At 43.5% G+C, this 17,138-nt stretch overlaps 1 protein-coding gene across 2 annotated transcripts in view; it reads left to right on the forward strand.

Moving 5' to 3' along the window:
- The window catches only part of CSNK1G2 (casein kinase 1 gamma 2), a 129,928-nt gene that overhangs the window by 95,941 nt on the left and 16,849 nt on the right, over positions 1-17,138 (forward strand). For both annotated transcript variants that reach the window (XM_033956779.1, XM_033956778.1), the window contains 2 exons: positions 5,155-5,303; positions 5,844-5,927. In XM_033956779.1, the coding sequence (XP_033812670.1) occupies positions 5,155-5,303; positions 5,844-5,927 (233 nt within the window). The remainder of the gene's footprint in view (positions 1-5,154; positions 5,304-5,843; positions 5,928-17,138) is intronic.

The following is a 17,138-nucleotide window of genomic DNA, read 5'->3' on the forward strand; positions in this document are numbered from 1 at the left end:
GACTCTCTCAGTGTTTGAAGTTCTGGCAATTGAATGAATATCTCATGGGGGATCAAAAATTAATTTTGATATGAAACAAACTATATAGACATCTAAAGGAGAATGATAATTGTCCTATATGTGATGGTTGGTTGTGGGATGCCCTGAAGGCAGTTCTCAGAGGGTCATTTATTTATTTATTTATTTATTTATTTCTAAAATTTCTAAACCGCTTGGACCAAAGCGGTTTCCATATAAAACATTCATAATATTTCATCAGACACTACATTACAAACGTTATAAAAACGGTCACAGTCTAATATAGTATATTCCACTTAAAATCATCACTAAAATGTCTGCACACTCAACAAGCATAACTCTGTAGATACAAGGATTCAAAACCCTTAAAAATGTCTTCAATCTATACTGATGCCAAATTATTCTTCAGTGCAAATTCACAAAAAAGCATCAACACATAATTGGTATTTATATACCACTTATAGCCTAAGTGATTTGCATTCAGGTACTCAAAACATATTTTCCTATCTGTCTCAGTGGGCTCACACTCTATCTGATGTATCTGGGACAATGGGGGATTAAGAGTTTTGCCCAGGGTCACAAGGAGCAGTGTGGGATTTGAACCCACAACCTCAGGGTGCTGAGGCTGTAGTTCTAACCTCTGTGCCACACACTCCTATTTGATTAAATGGGGGAGCTAGGAAAAAGAGGTAAAGGGATCAGGACTATCTAAAATTGCAGTAGAGACTGGTCTGATTAGAGCAGCAGCATGAGAGAACTCTTATTGCATCACTGGCAGGAACTGCTTCAGGTTCTGCTTCAAGTTCAAGCAGAATTGGGGAAAATGCAAATAGACAAATTGGATTTTATGCGCAAGCAGTTAAAACAGAATTTTTTTGGAATATAGCAATAAATCGGGCGCTATGCTCGCTAGGTATTTGCGGGGAAAATGTTCTGAGTAGTTCAGAAAGTCATGGGAAAGCACAGTGTTCCATATTATACTGATGAGATAACATAGAATTTTTTAGATTTCTATAAGCAATTTTAGTAGAGCTACAGAAGCTGAAACTGATCAGACTAATATTTATTTGGATCAGATAGAATTACCCAACTTAACCTTGGAGGAAAGGGCATGCTGTGATGCTTCTATATTTGTTTCCAAGTTGACTTTGGCTATTAAAAATTTAAAAAGTGGAATCACCCTGGGCATAGATGGGTTTTTGCCCAAGTTCTATAAGATCTTCAGGAGAGAGATGGGTCCTTTATTGGCCTGGGTGGGGAACAGGTTGCTTCAAGAAGACTCCATTGGCCCGGGTGGGGAACGGGTTGCTTCAGGGAGACTCATGCACTCCAGGTATAAGAGAGGCAGGTATATCAGTAATATTAAAACCAGGGAAAGATTCAACTTTGTGTGGTTTATACAGACCTATTTGCTCTTGAGTGTGGATGTAAAATTGTTGGCAAGAGTCTTAGTTGAGCATCTAGTGCTAGTATTACCATCATTAATTCATATTGATCAATCAGGCTTTGTACCTAGGCGCCAAGCAGGAGATACTCGTAGAACCTTGAATGCAATATGGGGTTCCTGTCTAGCCCTGTCAAAGATCTTACTTTTAGCAATTGATGAGGAGAAGGCGTTTGATTGGGTCTGATGGGAGTTTCTTAATAAGGTGGGGCTGGGGGGGACAACTTTTGCACTTAGATTCAGAAGTTGTATGAGGCTCCTATGGCAAAAGTTAAGGTGAATGGGGGCTATACCTCCTCATTTTCTATAAACTGTGGCACCAGGCAAGGTTGCCTCCTTTTGCCAATGTTGTTCACCTTGTCTATTGAACATTTGGTCCAGAAGGTTTGAAATAATTCTAACATTCAGAATTTTCAAATTAAGGATCAACACCATAAGCTAGCTCTTTTTGCTGATGACATATTGTTGTATGTAGGGTCTCTGTTGACATCTCTTCCTGTTATTATGCAAGAAAAAGAGTTTGGAACAGTTTTAGGATTTAAAGTTAATTTTGATAAATCTGAAATTCTGGACATTACCATAGAGGCAGCAGAGGAAGAACTGTTAAGACAATCCTTTACATTTAAGTGGATTCTCATATTTGTTATCTGGGTGTACAGATCCCAAAAGAGCTGCAACACGTCTACTCCTTAAATTTTGACATTTTGTTAGGTCAAATATGATTTGACTTACATAAATGGCAAAATCTGTGGTTGTCTTGGTGGGGGGAGAGTGGCCACGCTTAAAATGAACATTCTCCCTTGTCTACTGTTTTCATTTCAATCTTGGTACCCAGGGAGTATTAGCCACTCTGAAGAGGGATTTCCACAGATTTGTCTGGCGTAATAAATCTTCCAGATTAGCCAAGGCTATCCTGTGGCAGGGAGTTGAGTGGAGTGGGCATGGGGTGCCTAACTTAACTGTGGAATTATTGGGCGGCCCAAACAAAGCAATTATTTGATTGTTAATTTTTCCCTTTCGAGACAGAGGAGGAGTTGGAGCAAATGAGCTCCCCGGGAATGCGCTGAAAAGTGGTTTATGGTTGTTATACCTCTCGACAGTATACCGACACCTATCCAACCCTTTTGCTACCCATCTATTGGGAGTATGGGCAAAAGTGAGAGAGACTTATGGAGAGATTGCCAAAGTGTCATCAGTGTCCTCTATTAGATTTGAGCCCACCTTTCAGGCAGGTAGAGAAGGGAAAATCTTAAGATGAGAAAAAATTGGGATTGGTGAGGTTTTAAGAACATAAGAAGCGCCATCTCTGGATCAGACCTTCGGTCCATCAAGTCCGGCGATCCGCACACGCGGAGGCCCTGCCAGGTATACACCTGGCTTATTTTATAGCCAACCATATCTTTATATGCCTCTCTCAAGGAGATATGCATCTAGTTTGCTTTTGAAGCCTAGGACTGTCGATTCCGCAATAATCTCCCCTGGGAGAGTATTCCAGATGTCAACCACTCTCTGTGTGAAGCAGAACTTCCTGATATTAGTCCTGAACTTGTCCCCCCTTAGCTTCATTTCATGTCCTCTTGTCCGTGTCAAATTGGACAATGTAAATAATCTTCTCTGCTCTATTTTGTCGATTCCTTTCAGTATTTTGAAGGTCTCGATCATATCCCCACGCAGTCTCCTTTTCTCAAGGGAGAACAATCCCAGTGTTTTAAGTCGATCCTCATATTCCAGTTTCTCCATACCCTTCACTAGTTTAGTTGCTCATCTCTGCACCCTCTCCAGCAGTTTTATATCCTTCTTTAGGTAGGGAGACCAATGTTGGACGCAGTATTCCAAGTGGGGTCTGACCATTGCCCTATAAAGCGGCATTATAACTTTCTCCGATCTACTCGAGATTCCTTTCTTTATCATGCCCAACATTCTATTTGCCTTATTTGTCGCTGCCGCGCATTGTGCCGACGGCTTCAGGGTCCTATCTATCAGTACACCCAGATCCCTTTCTTGTTCACTTTTTCCCAGAGTTGCACCTGACATTCTGTACTCGTATTCCTTATTTTTACTGCCTAAATGCATTACCTTGCATTTCTCCACGTTGAACTTCATCTGCCATTTCTCCGCCCATTTTTCTAACCGACACAAATCGCTCTGGAGTTCCTCACTGTCCTCCTGCGATCTGATTGCCCGGCAGAGTTTTGTGTCGTCTGCAAACTTGATGATCTCACTGGATGTTCCGTTTTCCAGGTCATTGATATAAATATTAAAAAGGATCGGCCCAAGTACCGAGCCCTGGGGTACACCACTAGTCACTTTCTCCCAGTTGGAGAACTTCCCATTAAAGCCCACTCTTTGCTTCCTGTTATCCAGCCATTTGCCTATCCATCTTTGTATATCTCCCTCTATGCCATGGCTTTGTAGTTTCCTGAGAAGTCTTTCATGTGGAACTTTGTCAAATGCTTTCTGGAAGTCCAAGTATATTATGTCCACCGGCTTTCCACTATCAATTTGCTTGTTCACGGTCTCAAAGAATTGGAGTAAATTCGTCAAGCACGATTTCCCTTTCCTGAATCCATGTTGACTGGGTTTCATCAAGTCGTGTGTGTCCAAGTGCTGAACTATGCTATCCTTGATCAGTGATTCAATCATCTTGCCGGGGACAGACGTAAGACTCACAGGTCTATAGTTGCCCGGTTCTCCTCTCGATCCTTTTTTGAAAATTGGCGTGACGTTCGCTTTCCTCCAGTCGTCTGGTATCTGACCAGTTCTGATTGACAGGTTTGCAAGTTTTTGCAATAACTCTCCGATTTCAACCTTCAATTCCTTCAAGACTCTCGGGTGAATTTCATCCGGTCCAGGGGATTTGTCACTTTTAAGTTTGTCGATCTGGTAGTATATCTGATCTAAGTTCACTTCAACTGTGGTGAGGCTGTCCTCTATTTCTCCTGTAAACAGTTTCTCCGCTTCAGGTATTGTTGAGGTGTCCTCCTTCGTAAAGACGGACGCATGTGGGAGAGATGATTATTCCTTTTGAGGAGTTGCAGGAATTGTCAGCATTAGTGTGCTGGCAGGTCCAGAGTGCAAGCAAAAGATTCTGGGATATTAAATCAGGCCCTGTGGATTGTTTACAGATAGTAACATGTGGGCAGGGGCCATTCAGTCTAACAAAATACATTTTATTTAAAATGCTATTAAATGACTCCTAAAAGACCAGTACTTGAGATTAACAAAGAACCTTTTGCATAGTACTTGGGAGTATCCTGCCAAAGCCCTGTACATTCAAAAGATGTGAAGGACAAGTGATTAAGGAATTCAGACACAGAATGGCTCCAACTACCAGTTCTTTTTCTTGGGGGTGACTTCTACCATAATTAATAATCTAGAATTGTGTACCTATAGTTGGGATTATTATTTTTATGTGCATCTTTTTCATTTGTCCACATTGAATGTCTTCTGCCATTTAGATTTCCAAGTTCCTCTCAATCCTCTGATGTTTTATGACTTTGAATAATTGTGTTATCTACACATGTGGCCATCTCAGTCATTGCTCCTTTCTCCAGATCATTTACGAATATGTTACACACCACAAATCCCAGTACAGATCCTTTGGAGCATGCTAATATTGACAGTTTACCATTTGTAAATCTGACTATTTAGTTCTCTCTCTTATAAGAATTTTTGTTTGCTTTAATTTACAGAAGAGCTGGCAACCTATCTGCGCTATGTGCGACGGCTAGATTTCTTTGAAAAGCCTGATTATGACTATCTACGTAAACTCTTCACAGACCTGTTTGACAGGAATGGATTTGTGTTTGACTATGAATATGATTGGGTGGGAAAACCCCTAGTAAGTGTCAGTCTTGATCTCATTGGGTTCTTTTTGATTGGTCACCTGCTGACTATGATTGAGGGCATCAGCAGAATTCAGAATGCCCTTCACCCTTGCAATTCTTAATGCATTTTATTGTCATTATTTTGTTTTAATGTATTTGGGATGTCATCAGTAGCTCAGTCTCCTTTGTGGTTTCTTCATTCGAATCCCAACTCTGCCGTTGGCATTCTGTGACCTTAAGCATGGCAGTTAATATTAGTTTTCTTTCTAATGCTTTGTTCTAATGCTGAGAAAAAAAGACTTTTGTTGATACTGCCTCTCCATGTTAAAGAACTAGAATTAATGTTCAGACCAGTGACTGTATATGGGCAAATAAGTGTTTTTGGAGGAAGAGGGAAAGATGGAGTAACTTTAAATGGCATTGTGAATTAACAAGTGCAATCTGCAAAGCATTTGGAAAGTGTTTGGGTTTCAAATTTTAGATCTAAAAGATGTTGAGCTTCACTTGGGTGGGGTTTTTTTTTAAATTTCTTCTTAATGTCTTCTATTTTGCAGCCAACTCCAATTGGAACAATCCATAGTGATGTACCAGTGCAGCCACCCAGCCGAGACAAAGCACAGACACACACGAAACACCAGGTGAGATATCTGACTCATGAGATAAAGCATGGAAGCCCACCCATAATTTCCCTGTCATCCTAACCAGACCAATCTATAACATATGGGTTATACTTGTCAGCCAGCAAATGGAGACAGAGACCTGAGAGATCTGACTCATGAGATAAAGCATGGAAGCCCATCCATAATTTCCCTGTCATCCTAACTAGACCAGTCTATAACAATATATCAACTGCTTTCGCCCACTACTTATGAGGAATTCAGAAAACGTCTAAAAACTCAACTGTTCCTAAAGTATCTAGACAACTGACCCACTCATCTTCTTTCTCCTCCATAGTGATTCCTCTGTCCTATTAATCTCTTTCTCCTCAACAACGCATTTCCGGTCCTATTAACTCTTCTCTTTCCCCCCTCTTAAATTCAATCAATTTGTACCTCGCTTAATCTATTGTAAACCGCATAGAACTTAACGGTACTGCGGTATATAAACTGTTATTATTATTATTATATGGGTTATGCTTGTCAGCCAATGGAGACAGAGACCTGAGAGCTATGAACTCTACACTATAGAGGTTCCAAACAGCCACTGCTCAGCAGCTGTCTCCAGAAGATGGAGACAAAATTTCTATGCAGCTCTAGACTAAACTAGTGAAGGCAGCTCGTGGGCCCAGTTGGGAAAATGGTCACCTGATAGACAAAGAAAAATCCAGAGCATCAACACCATGGGTGACACCTGGAGGGGGTTCTAGTAAAGATTTAAAAAATCCAACCTAAATTAGAAATATTTTTAGAAGTATTTATTTAATTTTTTGAAAACTTAAGGGTTTTTGTGAGAGGCCAAGGGCTCCTTTTACTAAGGTGCGCTAGCATTTTTAGCGTGCAAACCACGCGCTAACAAAAAATACTAATGCAAGCTCTAAGGAGGCATTATCCTCTAGCGCATGTGGCATAGGTGCCTTCCTACCTGGCATGCATCACTCGGTAGATTCCTCAGTCATGGAGCTGAGCGGTCTTGTTTTCATGGTCTCCTATCAGCACATATAATCGGATTTTCTTTTTGTTCATTCCCATGTGAATTTATCCTCATTTTCCTCATAGCTTTAATTTACAATACCTTTTCTATGATTAGTTTTTGTCTCTTAAAATTTTTTTTCACATGGTTTTATGTACCTTTTAGCCCCGTGTGCTGGTCTCAATTTGAGTTCTTCCCTTTCTTGGCGCTTCAGATTAAGGAAGCCACAATTCTTTCTCAGTGTCCAAAAAAGAGCCCCAGAGCTTCAAGAGGTTTTCCCAGTGCAGTTGTATGATCTCTATAATGGACCCACATAATTGATGCATTGGGTGCCTTGGACTTAACCATGAGCCTAACTCTTGTTCTCTCTGTTTAAAAATGAAATTGACAGTATCTTGCATAGTTAAAGCTTTAACCCCTTTGCTACCAGCTAAAAGCTTTCTTTCATACCTTAGGGCTTGGGGAGACTGAGTTATGGGTGTCTCTAGGACACTGGAACATGTTGACAAATATCCAGTCTATCCCGCTTTGACGCAGAGTGCAGGGCTGAAGGAAACCTATTATAGAATATTGATGAGAGCTTATTTCACACAAAAGCAATTGTTTGATAGCGGGGGCACTCAAGCACCTACGTGTATCAAATGTGGACGGGCAGATAGTACGTTTGGACATGCCCCGTTGTCCAAAGGTTTTGGCAACAAATAGTGCAGTATTTGCCTTAGTGGGCAAGACCATACAGCGTTCCCCTCAGCAGTTGGTGTTGGATGTCCCCAAAGCCTATGGCCGTAAGGCAAGGGGCCATGTAACCTTATGTAGAAAACTGAGCCTACTAGCCAGGAAAACTATAATGCAATATTGGATGGTGGCAGAACCGCTGGCGTATTGGCACTGGCATAACAGTGCCTATCAATTAGTTACTCAGGAAGCATGAGATGCCAGAGGGTCCCGGAAACGGAAGATCCTTTTTCAGCAGATATGGATAAGCAAGAGTAAGAAAAGGGGTGGAAAGGAGGGGGATTGGGGGGGGGATATTCCCACTTCAGTGTACAGGGAGGTGTTCAGTGCTTCATATGTTATGCACTGTTATTCGGGGGCAGTGGGGGTGTCCATCAGTTCTAGAAAAATTTGATGACCTGGCTTAGCGGTTTTTCTTCTTTTGTGAAACACTTTCACTGCTGTTGGCTTTGCTGTTCTTTTGTATTGCAAGTGGTATTGTCATCAATAAAAATTGTTTAAACATAAAAATGCAATTGAGAATGCAGAGAGCATAGTATATCCAATCGGAAAAACATTTTGGCTCTTTGAAGTGCCAATCCTTTGTCATTGATGCCAGGATCATTTACTTTGATGGTCGCTCAAACTTCTGTCACTGGGAGTACGCCCGCACTGAGAAGGTCTCCACTAGAGAATGATGTGGGGAAAATAATTGTCCCCACCAGCTCGGTCTCCATTCCCGCAAACCATCTGATCTGATCTGAATGGAAAAATCTTTAAATCAAATATAATTTGGAGTTCTTATGCTTTCAGTTGAACTTCTTGGGACACCAGGCCACACGGTGGTATAAATTTTTATTCCAGGACAAGCAGGCAGCATATTCTTGACTGATGGGTGACGGCACCGACGGAGCCCCGGTACGGACAATTTTAGAGTGATTGCACTCTAAGAACTTGGAAAGTTCTGGTAGGCCGCACCGCGCACGCGCGAGTGCCTTCCCGCCCGACAGAGGCGCGCGGTCCCCATTTTCTTAGTTTCCGCGGGGCTAAGAAGACGCGTTTCTTTCAACGGCTGTTGAAAGTTATTTTTTTCTACTTTATATCGCCTTCCCACTCGCGTAAACCCTTTTGGAAATTTTATTTCCGTTATTTCTTTTCTTTTCTTTTCTTAAAAAAAAAAAAAAACTTATTTTTTTTTCTTCAGTTTTCGGTTAGCCCCGGCGGGGCCTATTGCCATCATCGAGGCCTCGGCCTTCGATTTGGCAGAAGCTGTATTTACTTTCATGCCCCCTCAACCCGGGTTTAAAAAGTGCCAGCGGTGCGCTCGACCAATTTCACTGACAGACCCACACAACTGGTGTCTGCAGTGTCTTGGTCCTGACCATCGAGCGACTACCTGCTCCCGCTGTGCGACTTTAAAGAAGAGAACACTTAAAAACCGCCAGATACAGCAGCAGTTATTGTTCGGCGCCGAGATGTCTGATTCCGCACCACCGGCACCGACGTCGGCTCCATGTCAGTCGGCACCGACTTCGTCGACACCATGCGATACCGCGCCGGCGTCGCACCCTGCAGGTAAGCCGGCTAAGAAGCCTTCCCCGCTGGAGTGTCCTCCGGTCTCAGTTGCAGCGAGTCCAATCCTGCCGACCACGAGGCGTCCACGGAAGCGCTCCACCCCGATTGAGGTGAGCCCCTCGACATCGGGTTCCTCTTCGGAGTGTAGAGCGGCACCCAAGGTACCGCAGAAGAAAAAAGCGGTAATGGTGCCTTCATTGGACGAGCGCATTGCCGCAGTCCTGCAGGTCCAGCTAAAGGAACAACTCCAACAGCTACTCCCTGCTCTTTTGACTCCGAGCCTTCCAGTCCCGGTCCGGTCTGAGCTGCCGGTACCGACGGTGCAGCAGCCCCCTTTATCGGCATCCACTTTGTCGGTACCGGGGCACATCACTTCTTCAGTATCAATGCCAATCTTGGCACCGGAACCGAGACACCAGGCTGTTCAAACATCGGCACCGGCACAACCCTTAACATCTCCCGGTACCAGTTCACAGAGGTCTGGTAAGTCGACTCATAAAACTCGACACCTAGAACCCTCCACACCAGAGTCACGAGACCGCAGTTTTCAGGTGAGGGACCCTGATCTGTGGGGTGATTCAGAAGAGCCTTTCCTCTCTGAGGGAGAGTGTTCATCAGGGGACGAGGATCCTTCTGGTTTTGATCCATCTTCCAAACCTGATGCAACTTCTTTCACCTCTTTTCTTAAAGAGATGTGTGACTCCTTATCTATTCCCTTGGAGGCTGAATCCAAAAAATCCAAGGCATTTTTAGATGCTCTTGACTTTGACCAGCCTCCAAGGGAATTTCTCAAGCTGCCTCTCCATGACATTTTAAGAGAGACATTTTACAAGAATCTAGAGACACCCTTGACCATTCCAGGAGCTCCCTGTAAACTGGACTCCTTATATAAGGTCATACCAATTCCAGGCTTTGACAAGCCTCAACTCCCCCATGAGTCTTTATTAGTAGAGTCTACTTTAAAGAAATCCACGGGGGCTAGTGTGTATGCTTCTGTCCCTCCTGGCAGGGAAGGTAAGGCTATGGATAAGTTTGGCAAAAGGCTGTATCAAAATGCAATGCTAGCGAACAGGTCAGGAAACTATGCTTTCCATTTTTCTTTTTATCTTAAGCATCTTATTCAAAGTTTGTCATCTTTTGAGAAATATCTCCCTGATCGTAAGAAACCAGCCTTTCGCCAAACTTCTTCATCGCTCTTGCAACTGCGCAAGTTCATGGTCAGATCAATCTATGACACTTTTGAGCTGACCTCTAGAGCCACGGCTATGTCAGTGGCTATGCGACGACTGGCCTGGCTCAGAGTGTCCGAACTCGATGTCAATCACCAAGATCGACTGGCCAATGCACCTTGCTTAGGGGATGAGCTGTTCGGAGAATCCATGGACTCTACTACTCAGAAACTCTCAGCTCATGAGACTCGATGGGATACTCTCCTTAAGACAAAGAAGAAGACCCCCACCTTCTAGGCCTTTTCGTCAACAATCGGCCTACCAACGAAGGTTTGTGGCTCGTCCCTTACCTCAAGCACAGCAACAACCCAGGCGTCAGAGGCAGCAACAGAGGCAACCTGCTCGACCTGCCCAGCAGCAACAGCAAGTGAAACCTCCTCCTTCTCAAAAGTCAACTCAGCCCTTTTGACTTGGTTCTCCTGGACATAGCCAATCTTCCTCCTTCTACTCATCTTCCACAGCCCATAGGAGGACGCCTTATACATTTCATAAGCCGTTGGGAAATCATCACCTCGGACCTGTGGGTCCTCAACATCATCCGCCACGGCTACTCTCTCAACTTTCAGACACCTCCTGCCCAAAGTCTTACCAAAAGAGTCTGCTTTCAACACTCCTCGGTCTTCCCTCCTTCTTCAAGAGGTTCAATCCCTCCTCCTTCTGAACGCTATAGAGGAAGTTTCTCTAGATCAGAGAGGGCAGGGATTCTACTCCCGTTATTTTCTAGTCCCCAAAAAGACAAGAGATCTAAGACCCATTCTAGATCTTCGCGATCTAAACAAATGCTTGGTCAAAGAGAAATTCAAAATGCTTTCTCTGGCCACTCTTTACCCTCTTCTCAATCAAGGCAACTGGCTATGTTCCCTCGATCTCAAAGAAGCATACACTCATATACCGGTCAATCTGGCCTCCAGACAGTACCTACGCTTCATGATCAATAGTTGTCATTACCAATACAAGGTGCTGCCCTTCGGTCTTGCCTCTTCTCCAAGAGTGTTCACCAAATGTCTGATTGTGGTGGCTGCCTTTCTACGATCTCACCACCTTCAGGTCTTTCCTTACCTGGAAGACTGGTTAATCAAGGCCAATTCATCTCAGACTGTTCTCCTGGCCACCAACCAAACCATCATGTTTCTTCAACTTCTGGGGTTCGAGATCAATCTACCCAAATCTCATCTCATCCCCACTCAGAGACTTCAATTCATCAACAGGACTATGAGGAAAAAATAGCCCAGGAGGCCAAAAACTTCAAGCCCTTCTTTAGATACGTGAAAGGGAAAAAACCTGCAAAAGAGGCAGTGAGACCCCTGGACAACAAGGGAAGAAAAGGGTACATCAAGGAAGATAAACAAATCGCAGACAAACTAAATTCCTTCTTTGCGTCCGTCTTTACGAAGGAGGACACCTCAACAATACCTGAAGTGGAGAAACTGTTTACAGGAGAAATAAAGGACAGCCTCACCACAGTTGAAGTGAACTTAGATCAGATATACTACCAGATCGACAAACTTAAAAGTGACAAATCCCCTGGACCGGATGAAATTCACCCGAGAGTCTTGAAGGAATTGAAGGTCGAAATCGGAGAGTTACTGCAAAAACTTGCAAACCTGTCAATCAGAACTGGTCAGATACCAGACGACTGGAGGAAAGCGAACGTCACGCCAATTTTCAAAAAAGGATCGAGAGGAGAACCGGGCAACTATAGACCTGTGAGTCTTACATCTGTCCCCGGCAAGATGATTGAATCACTGATCAAGGATAGCATAGTTCAGCACTTGGACACACACGACTTGATGAAACCCAGTCAACATGGATTCAGGAAAGGGAAATCGTGCTTGACGAATTTACTCCAATTCTTTGAGACCGTGAACAAGCAAATTGATAGTGGAAAGCCGGTGGACATAATATACTTGGACTTCCAGAAAGCATTTGACAAAGTTCCACACAAAAGACTTCTTAGGAAACTACAAAGCCATGGCATAGAGGGAGATATACAAAGATGGATAGGCAAATGGCTGGAAGACAGGAAGCAGAGAGTGGGCATAAATGGGAAGTTCTCCGACTGGGAGAAAGTGACTAGTGGTGTACCCCAGGGCTCGGTACTTGGGCCGATCCTTTTTAATATTTATATCAATGACCTGGAAAACGGAACATCCAGTGAGATCATCAAGTTTGCAGACGACACAAAACTCTGCCGGGCAATCAGATCGCAGGAGGACAGTGAGGAACTCCAGAGCGATTTGTGTCGGTTAGAAAAATGGGCGGAGAAATGGCAGATGAAGTTCAACGTGGAGAAATGCAAGGTAATGCAGTTAGGCAGTAATAATAAGGAATACGAGTACAGAATGTCAGGTGCAACTCTGGGAAAAAGTGAACAAGAAAGGGATCTGGGTGTACTGATAGATAGGACCCTGAAGCCGTCGGCACAATGCGCGGCAGCGGCAAATAAGGCAAATAGAATGTTGGGCATGATAAAGAAAGGAATCTCGAGTAGATCGGAGAAAGTTATAATGCCGCTTTATAGGGCAATGGTCAGACCCCACTTGGAATACTGCGTCCAACATTGGTCTCCCTACTTAAAGAAGGATATAAAACTGCTGGAGAGGGTGCAGAGACGAGCGACTAAACTAGTGAAGGGTATGGAGAAACTGGAATATGAGGATCGACTTAAAACACTGGGATTGTTCTCCCTTGAGAAAAGGAGACTGCGTGGGGATATGATCAAGACCTTCAAAATACTGAAAGGAATCGACAAAATAGAGCAGAGAAGATTATTTACATTGTCCAATTTGACACGGACAAGAGGACATGAAATGAAGCTAAGGGGGGGCAAGTTCAGGACTAATATCAGGAAGTTCTGCTTCACACAGAGAGTGGTTGACATCTGGAATACTCTCCCAGGGGAGATTATTGCGGAATCGACAGTCCTAGGCTTCAAAAGCAAACTAGATGCATATCTCCTTGAGAGAGGCATATAAAGATATGGTTGGCTATAAAATAAGCCAGGTGTATACCTAGCAGGGCCTCCGCGTGTGCAGATCGCCGGACTTGATGGACCGAAGGTCTGATCCGGAGATGGCGCTTCTTATGTTCTTATGTTCATCGGAGCTGTCTTGGACACAGTCCTCATGAGAGCGTTCCTGCCATCCAACCGTCTTCAAACGCTTCAATCTCTGTGTCAGCAGGTGCTTCTACAACTTTCCATCTCTGCCAAGCAAATGATGATACTCTTGGGTCACATGGCCTCCACAGTTCATGTCACACCTTTCGCACGTCTTCACCTGCGCACTCCTCAATGGACCCTAGCTACCCAGTGGTCCCAAGCGATGGATCCTTGCTCACGTAACATATCTGTCACATCATCTCTTCGCCAGTCTCTACAATGGTGGTTGATATCCTCAAATCTCTCCAGAGGTCTTCTGCTCCATCTACCTCCTCATCAACTAGTCATCACCACCGACGCCTCCCCTTATGCCTGGGGAGCTCATTTGAACGAGTTCCAAACTCAAGGCCTTTGGACAGCCCAGGAAAAGAAGCATCACATCAATTTCCTGGAACTCAGAGCGATGTTTTATGCCCTCAAGGCCTTCCAACATCTTCTCTACCCTCAAGTTCTCCTGCTGTGCACAGACAATCAAGTTGTGATGTATTACATCAACAAGCAGGGTGGGACGGGCTCTCGCCTCTTGTGCCAGGAAGCCCAGAAGATCTGGACTTGGGCCATAAATCACCATCTATTCCTGAAAGCTATCTACATTCAGGGAGAAAAGAATTCCTTAGCGGACAAGCTCAGCAGAATTCTCCAGCCTCACGAGTGAACACTCGATCCTTTCACTCTACAGTCTATCTTCGCTCAATGGGGCACTCCTCAGATAGACCTCTTTGCAGCTCCTCACAATCACCAGCTGCCCCTATTCTGCTCCGGACTCTACTCTCCTCACCGTCTGGCAGCGGATGCATTTCTCCTCGACTGGTCCAATCTGTTCCTGTACGCTTTCCCTCCTCTGCCTCTCATGTTGAGCACCTTGTTCAAGCTCAAGAGGGAACGAGCCACCATGATTCTGATTGCTCCGAGGTGGCCCAGGCAACATTGGTTCTCCCTTCTACTTCAACTCAGTTCCAGGGAACCTTTTCTTCTTCCACTGTTTCCTTCTCTGCTTACACAGCATCAGGAGACCCTTCTACATCCCAACCTCCAGTCTCTGCACCTGACAGCTTGGTATCTCTCGGGCTGACTTCTCATGATACTCTTTTGTCTCAGCCCGTTCGTTCCATTCTAGATGCCTCCAGGAAACCAGCCACTCTGCAATGTTACCATCAGAAGTGGACAAGATTTTCTTCCTGGTGTCTTCTTCACCATCTTGATCCCACTTCCCTGGCAGTGGAGACATTGTTGGATTATTTGCTTTCTTTGTCTGACTCTGGCCTTAAGTCTTCTTCCATCAGAGTCCATCTCAGTGCTGCCTTTCATGAGCCGGTTCATGGAAAACTTCTCTCAGCTCATCCCCTGGTGTCCAGGTTCATGCGAGGTCTTTTCAATGTGAAGCCACCTCTTAAAGCCCCTCCTGTTATCTGGGATCTCAATGTGGTTCTTTCCGCCTTAATGAAGCCTCCATTTGAACCTTTGGCTACCACTCCTTTCAAGTTTCTCACTTGGAAGGTACTTTTCCTTATTGCTCTTACCTCTGCCAGGAGGGTCAATGAGCTACATGCACTAGTTGCAGATCCACCTTTTACGGTCTTTCATCATGACAAGGTGGTTCTGCGTACATATCCAAAGTTTCTCCCTAAGGTTGTCTCTGAATTCCATCTCAACCAATCCATTGTTCTGCCTGTCTTCTTTCCGAAACCTCACTCTCATTCTGGGGAACAGGCTTTGCATACTTTGGATTGTAAGAGGGCTCTAGCTTACTATCTAGAGCATACGAAACCCCACAGATCAGTTCCCCAACTCTTTCTGTCCTTTGATCCGAATAAATTGGGACGTCCTGTTTCTAAACATACGTTGTCTAATTGGCTGGCAGCGTGCATTTCATTCTGTTATGCTCAGACCGGACTGACACTGGAAGGTTCTGTCACGGCCCATAGAGTCCGAGCAATGGCAGCATCTGTAGCTTTCCTCCGTTCCACTCCTATTGAGGAAATCTGCAAGGCTGCTACTTGGTCCTCAGTTCATACTTTTACATCACATTATTGTCTGGATGCATTCTCCAGACGGGATGGACACTTCGGCCAATCTGTTTTGCAAAATTTGTTTTCCTAATGGCCAACCTTCCCTCCATCCCTCTTTTTGTTAGCTTGGAGGTCACCCATCAGTCAAGAATATGCTGCCTGCTTGTCCTGGGATAAAGCACAGTTACTTACCGTAACAGGTGTTATCCAGGGGCAGCAGGCAGATATTCTTGCGTCCCTCCCACCTCCCCGGGTTGGCTTCTTAGCTGGCTTATCCTAACTGGTGCGGCCTACCAGAACTTTCCAAGTTCTTAGAGTGCAATCACTCTAAAATTGTCCGTACCGGGGCTCCGTCGGTGCCGTCACCCATCAGTCAAGAATATCTGCCTGCTGTCCCTGGATAACACCTGTTACGGTAAGTAACTGTGCTATATCTGAATATATGAATAAAAAACAAAAACTGGTCTTCGGGACATTAGTATTGAGATTAAGCATCAAATTACTGCATCTCAATGGCCATGAATTTAGTCTTGGAGGATGAGATGTACAGTATCTGTATCTATGAGACAAACTTGTTTTTTTCTGTTACATAAAGCATTTTGGACTCCTGTTCGTTTACAAAAATTAGATCGCGTTAAGTCTAATAGATGTTGGCATTGTCATCTCGAAGCTGGGACTTTAGGTCATTTATTATTCTATTGTCCATTTATTTTGGCTTTTTGGAAATCAATATGGGGCCAAATAAATAGGTTATTAGAAAATCCGGTGGCTTTAACATATGATACTATTTTATTTGACATGTCAATGAGAGTGAAGAGTCAGATTTCTTCAAAAAACAATACGCTTTTACTTATTATGACAGGAGTTGCCATTCAACAGATTACATTTAATTGGAAAAATTGGAGTAGATTAAATTACAGTTTTTGGTGGAATCCTTTATGTCATCTATATAAAATGGAAAGAACATTAGCCACACAGAAAGGATATTTTAGTAAATTTCGAGATGTTTGGGGACCATTAACAGATTATTGTAATGAGTAGTTAACATTTTCCCTTAATAATACAATTGAAATGATGGGATAGGGATGGGGGGTTTCTGATTCTTTATTAAATGTTTGGATTAATAGGAAAGATTATATTGTATAATATATGTGAATGCATATGATATGGGAGGGATAGGAGGGAGGGGGGTTATAATTTCATTAATTTAAGTTGATTGTAATAGAATATCAAGTGATGTTTTTAAGTTCAAATGTTATTTCTTGATACACTTGTAAGATGAAAAAATGAATAAAGATTTAAAAAAACCATCTGATCCCATCTTCACAAGCCTCGAATAGTTATGATTTTATACTGAACTTATGTTATTAAAATATAAAAAGAGACGATATTCAGTATAATTATAATTTTATAAATAAAAATCCCTGTCTCCCCTCTCCTCCCCCTCACAAATATCCCCTCCACTATTGAGAAAACCGAAGTCAAATTGGTACTATTGAATGCTACATAGAAAAATCAAGCTAACAGAATATT

This window comes from Geotrypetes seraphini, chromosome 8, assembly GCF_902459505.1.
Source record: "Geotrypetes seraphini chromosome 8, aGeoSer1.1, whole genome shotgun sequence".
NCBI lineage: Eukaryota > Metazoa > Chordata > Amphibia > Gymnophiona > Dermophiidae > Geotrypetes > Geotrypetes seraphini.